Source organism: Onychostruthus taczanowskii, unplaced genomic scaffold (assembly GCF_017590055.1).
Source record: "Onychostruthus taczanowskii isolate IOZ18803 unplaced genomic scaffold, ASM1759005v1 scaffold19, whole genome shotgun sequence".
Lineage (NCBI taxonomy): Eukaryota > Metazoa > Chordata > Aves > Passeriformes > Passeridae > Onychostruthus > Onychostruthus taczanowskii.
In genome coordinates, this window is record NW_024499128.1 from 150,596 (window position 1) to 159,568 (window position 8,973).

General features: G+C 61.7%; 2 protein-coding genes across 2 annotated transcripts; one reads left to right on the plus strand and one right to left on the minus strand.

Annotated features, from left to right (window-relative positions):
• Nucleotides 1-54: 54 nt before the first annotated feature.
• ECI1 (enoyl-CoA delta isomerase 1) lies at nucleotides 55-6,021 on the minus strand. The gene is made up of 7 exons (XM_041401946.1): nucleotides 5,925-6,021; nucleotides 5,549-5,695; nucleotides 4,454-4,581; nucleotides 3,756-3,902; nucleotides 2,771-2,892; nucleotides 1,874-2,052; nucleotides 55-555 (listed from the first exon to the last, which is right to left on the minus strand). The coding sequence occupies exons 1-7, from the start codon at nucleotides 5,962-5,964 to the stop codon at nucleotides 389-391; spliced, it is 930 nt and encodes a 309-aa protein (XP_041257880.1). The 5' UTR covers nucleotides 5,965-6,021; the 3' UTR covers nucleotides 55-388.
• Nucleotides 6,022-6,491: 470 nt separating this feature from the next.
• On the plus strand, nucleotides 6,492-8,560 carry PTX4 (pentraxin 4). Its single transcript, XM_041401846.1, has 2 exons — nucleotides 6,492-6,948; nucleotides 7,074-8,560. Exons 1-2 carry the CDS (start codon nucleotides 6,604-6,606, stop codon nucleotides 8,334-8,336), a joined length of 1,608 nt encoding a protein of 535 aa, XP_041257780.1. The 5' UTR covers nucleotides 6,492-6,603; the 3' UTR covers nucleotides 8,337-8,560.
• The last annotated feature ends 413 nt before the right edge of the window (nucleotides 8,561-8,973 follow it).

Genomic DNA, 8,973 nt, shown 5'->3' on the forward strand with positions numbered 1-8,973 from the left:
GCCACCAGCCAGGACACTGTGACCACAGACAAGCCATGGAACAAAGCACCCATCTCCTACCTCATTGAAGATTTATTGACAAACCTCATTTCACGATTAACTGCTGGACAGGAGGGAGGACATCCAAGGACCATCAGGCTCAGACCACAGCGTGTTGAGACCCTGTCCCTGTCCATTCCTCGGGGGGCTGGGTGGGCTCTCCCTGCCCTTAGGGAAGGCAGCAGTGGTGTCAGGCACTCTACAGGCACAAAGGGAAGGGGCAGCTGGGTGGCTGTGGGAGCAGGTGCATGTCACCAACTGCTGGCACTGCAGGTGGCTTTGCTGTGAGACCAACAGCTACTGCAGCGTTTCAGAGGGTGACTCGACCTCCCAGGGACCAGCTGGATCCTCAGCTCTTCCTCTTCTTCAGCATCTCCATGTACATGCGAAGGGACTTCTGGATGGACTCTTTTGAGACAAAGCTGACAAAGTTCTTGATGTCTTCCTCCCGGTGAGCTACCAGGCGGTCCAGCACCGCCTTCCTCATCATGGTCTTGGTGAGCTGGCGGGCATGGTCTGCAGAGAGGACAGCAAGGATGAGGAACACGCCCTGTTCTCACCCCTGACCAGCTCTCAATGCCACCAAATGCAGGTCTAATGGGATAGTTCACACAGCAAAGTGCTCTTGAAAGCAGCAGGGAAAGGGGTAAGAGAAACCCATCAGCTGGGAGCTGAACTGGATAAATTCTCATACAATAAATTATAGCTGTACTGCTCAGTGGGGAAATGACTGATCTACTGGCAAAGACAACAAAAAGTTGTGTACTTCATTCTTTCTGTACTCTCCAGAGCCCAATATCCACCTCCAATACACACCAGCAACCAAACAACATTCTGTATTTGAAACTGCTGTGGCTCTAAGCTGAACCAATTCCTTCAATCCCTGCAAGACAGTCTGCTCCTGCCAACCATGCTGTACAAAAGCCAGCAACACTTCCCTCGAGCTCATCCCTGAGCCTGTGCCATTCCACATGGATATGTGGACGCTGCTGGAGCAGCGGGGGCTGTTGGAGCTAGGCCTTGAGCACATATCTGCTCACACCCTCACAGAACCAGGTTCAGTGATGTAGCAGCACATCTGCTGAACAGATGTTTTATTCACACACTTTGTGACAATGAAATGAGGACTGACCCCCTCCATCCACACACTGGGAACCCTGAATTGCTCCAGCACCCGGGTGCTGAAGCCACCTGCACCCAGACACAGCTCTGATTTAGGGGAAGGATCTGCATGGGACCTCCTGGAAGTCAGGAGAGGGCACAGCTGAAATATGCTCCCCAGTTTGGAGGGTGAGGTGTCACTCCAACACCAGGACAGCAGGGAGGAGAGGCGGCATGGGGAGATCTGTGGAGAGCCCTCTCCAAGCCCAGGAGCCTTGTGCTGCAGTCACGGAGCAGCCCAAACATACGATGCCTGTGCTGTCTGCCTGTCCTCATCCACACCCCCATCACTGCCATCCAGAGTGCCAAGAGTTGATTCAGACCACGAAAGCAGCCTGGCAGCCACCCAGGAGCTCTCAGCCAGCCTGTTCACTCAGCTCCATGGCAGCTTTCCTGGGCTAACACCTTCACTGACAGACAGAGATTCGGTTTGTCTGTGGAGCTCAGACACCTCCAGACTGACTCAGCAGGGCTGGCAGGACGAGCTGAGCTGGAGCAACGTGCCCTGAACGTTAGCACAGTGTCACTGTTAGCCCAAGGCTGCTGGGACCACTGGGCTGAGCTTTCCTACCTCCCAGCCATCCAAACCTCCCCTTTCAATGGAAAAACACAGCTCCAGGCACCAGCACTTCCCACTCAGACCAGGTCCCCTCCTCTTCTGCCAGAAGTTTACCAGGAAGGGCCAGCCACTGTGCCATGACAGCTGCAGCCTTCTCCATGAGCTTCTCCTCTGGCACCAGCTCATCCACGAGGCCCAACTTGTGGGCCTCAGGTGCAGGGTGGAGGGAGCCCAGCTGGAGGGAGCGTTCAGCAATTCGCTGTCCCACAACATTCACAAACGTGTCCTTAAACCTGCAAGAGATGGGAGGGAAAGCCATGCTCAGGGGCAGCTCACCCAGACATCAAGAGCTGACAGCACCCTGGTCCCACTCCCCAGGCTCAGGGCTCTTAGAGCATCCTGGTCCCACTCCTCAGGTTCAGTGCTCTGAACAGCAGCTGTGGGCTCAGTCACGATGTGAAAATGGTGTGAGAAGAGCCATTTTTGGGAGTACCCCAAGAGAGTTCCCTCTCCTCTGTAAAAAAGCTGCTCTTTTTACTTTCAGTGCCTGTGGGTACCCACTTGCTGTGATTGAAAGCTCCTTCCCAACAGTACATTTATACATTCCTAGGGCAAACAAGAGCCTGAGTGTCAGTATCTTAGTGCCCCTGTGCTTTCAGAGATCTCCATACGATGGGATTGTGCAGGGACACAGTGTGTACCCAGAGAAAAGCCTATTCCCAGACGGAGCCTGACACATGAGATCTCCCAGCACTAGCTCTGGAGTTAATTGCAGGGCCAGAACTGAGGTCCTTGGTACGGGATGTGAGCACATTCTGCAGCCTGAAAGCTTTCCAGATTCCTGCAGGACAGGACAGAAATGAGGTGTCATCTCCTGCAGCTGCAAATACCTGACCCCTGACACACAAACCACACTGCCATGACCAGCTGAACTGACTAATTAACCCCCTTGAAGAGGAATTCTTTCCAGAGATCTACACATGATATTAGAAGTGGGAGGCGCTGGCCTACCAGAAGGGAGCCACAATGCCCAGCTGGGCTTCGTTCAGGCCAATGCTGAATTTGGGGTTCTCTGCCATGATCCTGTAGTCACACGACAGGGCAACAAGGCAGCCCCCGGCCGGGCTGGACCCCTGGCAGAGAGAAGGACAGAGTGAGTCCAGGACATGGTTACAAACACCCCCCAGCCTTGCTGATCACTCCAGAGCACAGAAGACACCAGGAAGACAGAGCAGATGTCCCCCAAATTGCTGGTCACCTAATTCCAAACAGTCCTAAAGAAGATTTCTGATGTTTATCAGGGTTTTACAGACCCACAGGACAGTTTGGGTTGGAAGGCACCTTAAAGCCCAATTCATTCCCAGCCCCCTGTTACAGGCAGGGACACCTTCTGCTAGATCAGGTTGCTCAGAACTTCAGCCTGGCCTTGGACACTTCCAGGGATGGAGCAGCCACAGCTTCTCTGGGCAACATGTTCTAGGGCCTCACCCCCCTCATAAGGAAGATTTCCCTTCCATTTGTGACCATCTTTTCCACAGCTCAATGCTGCTCAGCCCTGCACAGGATGCCTGAGAGAAAACCCAAGTGCCTTCAGTGGGGGGCTGTGGACAGACACCACCGTGAGCTGCCAGGGCAGCACCGCCCTGGAAAATGAAAACAAGACACCAAAAATGTAATGACCCATCCGTGGACACACCGACTCCAGCAGCACTTCACTGCTGGCCAAAAACCCCAGCTGGAGGAGCAAAACCTGCTGGAAATGCTGAAATGTAACCCAGCAGTGCCTGCAGCTTACACAGAGCCTGCAGCATCCCACGCTCCCATACCTTCCCACACCCCACAGAACTGACAGACACGAGTTTTGCCTGAACACCCCAACAGATACATCCCTGGATAAATTTCAGCCTGGTTTTTCAGTTGTCCCTGCCCACACAGCCCACAGCAGCTGCAGCAGGTGGCAATGCCACCCTGAGGAAGGTGGGCCCAAAGGACGTACGTTGACTGCAGCCACTGTGACCATGTTGGAGCCGTAGAGCCGGAGCCACATCTCCTGCACGGCTCTCCAGAACTCGGTGTAGTGCTCTGTGCTCTTCCCACACATCTCCGTGATGTCCAGGCCAGAGGAGAATATTTTGGGAACAGCCTGGAATTGGGAAAAGACAGAGGTCACTGAGAGTCCCAGGAAAGGATCCCTTAGCTCTCGGCCTGGCAGTTGGAGGAAGGCAAAGTGATGAATGTGTGCTATAAATCAGGGTCTTTTGGGGCTCTGAAAATATCTCCCCAGTGCTCCCACTGCCTGGATTATCCCATTGTCATGACATGCAGGGCTGGGCCTCTGCTCGCAACACAAGCAGGACAGGGTCACACACAGGGTCAGGGTCCCTGTGTGAGTACATCAGCCACACAGCACAAAACCTGTCCTGTCCCATTGCCAGGCACCACCTTGTCCCCACACTACACTCCCAGCAGCTCCCTGTGAGTGAGCCAGGAGGTATCACAGGATGTGTCAGGTTGGCAAATAAGCAGATTTAATTTTTCATGACAAAGCACAACACTTACTTGTTGTTCTTCTGCTAGAAAAGGGCACAGAAGAAAGATCATGGCCCTTCCAAGAGGGCCCTCCCCTCCTCCCTGAGCCAATCCAAGGCCTGGGGCCCTCCCTTGCCAGTGACCCAAAGAGGAGCAAACCCTTACAGAGGTGATGATCACACCCCGGCAGGCCCGGTTGTTCTCCAGCTTCTCCAGGCTTATGGAAAACTCTGTGAGGAACTCCAGGCTGAGGCTGTTGACTGGGGGACTCTTGAACTTCATCATGGCAACACCTGTGCAGGGTACGCACAGGGACATCAGACATCCCCCCACAGCAGCTCACACTGCCCTGCCCAGGGGAGCTTCACCCACCTCCCTGTTTCCCTCACCAAACTGTGTCTTCCTGCTCCCACTCAACAGCACTCCTGGCTGTTTAAAAGTTTCCAGAGCAACAGAGCCAAGAGCAAGGTGCTGTCTTTGCCCAGATCCACCCACAAGCCAGGGTCACTCAGCGGGTGGTGGACTGGAGCACAGGCCAGGCCATATGTGGTGGCACCCCACGTGTCCCAAAGCCCAGCCACCTTCCGGGTCACGGTGCCAGGCAGTTCCCTTCTCTCTGGGCTCAGTGGGGAAGGCCGAGCCTGCAGCCTCTGTCACAGCAAACAGCCTGTGTCCAGGGGGTCACACACCTGCTGGGAGCCTGTCAGCACCACGGGAAGGGCTCTGAGCCCGTGTCCCTGCCCACACTGCACTACCCTACCCAAAGGTTCTCCCGGAGTGCTTAGCCCGGGTGCTGCAGCCATGCCCAGCTGGGAACAGCACGAGGACACCCAGGCACCCGAAAGCAGGACCTGGGAAGCCACAGGAAGAGGCTTGGGTGCCTTTGTTCAGTGCAGGGACATGGGCACGTGACAGCTATTCCTGGTAGCCAGGTCACAGCAATTCCCAACAGCTCTTCCCTGATGGAGCACTGCCACTCTACCAGGTGCCCAAACCAGGGACCCCGAGAGAGGGGACAATGCACAGGCAGGGACAATGACAGCCAGGATTTGTCTGTAGCACCAACCACCTGAAGTGCCCACAACTGGTCAGACTCCCAAGCCCAAACACTTCTTCCTGAGCCTCCAAAGCAGCTACAGCTCCAACACCTGGGGCTTTGGTGACTTTTCATGCCCAGAGCCACACATGCCAGGCGACAGGAGTGGAAGGGACGCTGCCTGTGCCCCACAATGCCCGTGGGTTGAGGTGACACCGCCGTACCTGAGCTCTCGTCCAGCTCCACCTGGATCCTGTTGTTGCTGAAGGAACGACACGGGGCGAGCGGGAGCCCTGGGGGCTGCAGGGGGCTGGGGGGCGGCCGGGTGGCCCTGTCCCACGCCGGGAGGCGGCAGCACAGGGGCAGCACACCTGGGGGACACAGACAGGTAAGGACGGGAAGAGCACAGCCCCCACAGCTGTGGGGTGCGCTCCCCAAAACCGCTCCGCACGGACACGGCGGGACACGGGGACACCCCAACCCACGGCAGGGCGACACGTGGAACACCCTGACGGTAAGGGAGGGGCACAGAGAGGCAGCGGGGCTCGGGGACACGCCGAGCCCGCCGCAGGGAGCGGTCGGGGCAGGGTCCGGGCGCACCTGAGCGGCCGATCCGGCGGGCGAGGGTCGCAGCCGCCATCTTGTGCCGGGCTCAAGGGTACGGGGCGGGGCCAAGGAGAGGGCGGGGCCCCGCTGCTCCGCGGTGAAGCCACGCCCACCTGGGGCGCTGCTGCGCGCACGTGCTGCCCCCTCGTGGCGGTCCTGCCGCACCGCCCTGTCCGGCCGGCGCTGACCGCTCCGTGCGACCGGCCCTGTCCTGCCTGTCCTGCCCTGCCCTGCGCTCTCCTGTCCTGTCCTGCCCTGCCCTGTGCTCTCCTGTCCTGTCTGTCCTGTCCTGCCCTGCGCTCTCCTGTCCTGTCCTGTCCTGCGCTCTCCTGTCCTGCCTGTCCTGCCCTGTCGGCACTGACAGCTCCATCTGCCCTGCCCTGCGCTCTCCTGTCCTGCCTGCCCTGTCCTGCCGGCACTGACCGCTCCATCTGACCTGACCTGGCCTGTCTGTTCTGTGCTCTCCTCTCCTGTCCTGTCCTGCCCTGCGCTCTCCTGTCCTGCCTGCCCTGTCCTGCCGGCACTGACCGCTCCATCTGACCTGACCTGTCCTGTCTGTTCTGTGCTCTCCTCTCCTGTCCTGTCCTGCCGGCGCTGACCACTCCGTCCGACCTGCCCCGCATCCAGCCACGTGCCCAGGATCCCCCCACACCTTTCCCCACCTCCCAGCAGGATGCCCCCGGCCCGGCCTCTGCCGCGGGGCCCCGGGAGCTCAGGGCCGGGCCAGCCGCCCCCGCAGAGCCTGGCCCGGGGCCTCGGCGCTGGGAGCCCCGGTGCTGGGCCGTGCCAGCGGCGGCTGCGGATCTCATCAGTGGTGGAGGCTGCCCGGGGGGACACCACAGGGGCAGGGCCGGCCTTGCCGTGCAGGCAGAAAGCGTCCGGCCGCGGGATGGCGGGGATGGCACTGCCCCTCTGCCTGATCCTCGCTGCCGCCCTGCAGAGCGGCCTGACCCGAGCACCGGGGCCCCCGGCCCGCCCCGGGCCCCTGCTCCTGCGGCTGCGGCGCCTGGAGGAGCAGGTGGGTGCCCGGGGCAGGGAGGGGGTGCTGCCCAGCCTGTGCCAAGGGACACCCGGCATTTTGGGTGGGGCAGGGACTCGGCACGGAGGCGTGGGCTCGCCCCACATCATCCCACTCCCTTGCAGTTTCTCCGGCTCCAGGAGGTGACACTGAACCATCTCCAGGGCATCGCCAGCAACTACAACATCTCCTACAACATCGACGGACGTTTCCAGGCGCTGGCGGAGCAGGCGGAGGCGGCCGACGCTGCCCGGGCCGCCCTGGGTGCGGAGCTGGCCCGCCTGGCCACTGCTGGCCGGCGGCTGCGCCGCAGGCTGAAGAGGCTGGAGGGGACAGTGGGTGCCCTGAGCCCACACCGCCTGCTCACCCACCCGCCGGCCGCACCGCTGGAGGCTGGCACCGAACCGCACGGGCTGCCAGACGCCGCCCGCAGCCGGGGCAGGCAGCTGGAGCAGCAGCCACCGGGCCAGGCTGTCCGCAGCACCCCCGGCCCCCGCCGGCCGAAGACGCGGCGGTGGCAGCAGCACCGGCAGGAGGAAGGGCACTGGCTGCCGGCTGCTGCCGGGCCCGGTGGAGAGCCCGGGGAGGATGAGGAGAGCCCTCGGGATGCAGAACCAGCACCCCAGACCATGGCAGCGGTGCTCCCCACCGTAACCACGGGTCCCCAGGAGCAGCCCCCAGCCCCCCGGCAGCCGGGAGAGCCCAGGCACGGTCTCCCGGCCCCGGTGCCCCCCTCCCCCGCCTGTCGCACCGGTGCCGTCCTGCTCTTCCCCAACACCTCCGCCGAGCACGGGGCCGTCCTGGGGCTGGGGCCGCACCGGGGGCTGCGGGCGGTGTCACTCTGTGCCTGGCTGGCCACCCCAGCCCCTCGCCTCGGTGCTCTCCTCTCCTACGCCACCGAGGACGGGCACAGCGAGCTGGCCGTGCATGGCCGCGGTGGGGATCGCCCTGGCTCTGCACGTTTCATCCTGGGGCACGGGCACTTTCGGGAGCTCCCGGCGGCGCCGCTCCTGGATGGCAAATGGCACCACCTGTGCCTCACCTGGTGCTCCGGCCAGGGCCAGTACCGCTTCTACGTGGACGGGAGGCTGCTGGCTGCCGGCTCCGGCTTCCAGCAGGGCTATGAAATTCCCGCTGGTGGCTCGCTTGTGCTGGGCCGGGGGCAGGACGGCCCCAGCATGGACCTGGGCGCGGGAGAAGCTTTTGTGGGTCACCTGGCTGGCTTCGCTCTCTGGAGACGGGCCCTCCTGCCCGGGGAGGTGGCCAGAATGGCGACCGGGCGGGGGCTGCCCCGAGGCCCCCTCCTCACGCTGGCCGATGCCTCCTTGCGGGGCGGGGTGCGGAGGGCGGCGTGTCCCTGCCTCCAGCGCTGCCTTGGACGAGGCTGACAGCAGGAGCGGTGGCGGCTACCAGCGGTCACGGCTGGCTCACGGTGCCGCTCCCGGCACGAGCTGAATCCTCCCGGGGTGATGGGACACCCAGCACGGAGGGCGTCTCAGGAGCGGTACCACCGGGGGGGAAAGGGGTCCTGGCAGCCAGAGCTGGGACCAAAGCCAGAGGTCGCCTGCTCCTAGAGGATGTACAGCCCATGGTTCCTATTAAAATGCTCCTAACGTTAGAGAAACCCAATTTATCTCTGTCCTGCTCATTCACTGCAGCGCTCGGTGCCGCTCGCAGCCGGCCAGGAGCTGCTCAGCGCGGGCAGCCGGAGCGGGTGGCGCTGCTCGTTCCCTGCCGCTGAGTCAGATCGGGGGAAGCGGGGCACGGGACAGCCCGTGACCGGGGTGAGCCAGCGCCGCCGCCGCCGGTGCCGTGCGCTGCCCCGGCCCGCGGGGCTCCTCGGCGGGGCAGGGCTTTGGCCCGAGCTGTGCTGCTCCGTAAGGCGAAGCACACTCGCTCCCGAACGTCTGCTCTGCGGAATTCTGTGCCGGGAGAGCTGGAGCAGCGTCGGCTCCGGCCGTTCCCGGAGCCCCTTGTTCCCGGGGACGGTGGGGCCGTGGTGCCGGCTGGCTGTGCGTGGGGCAG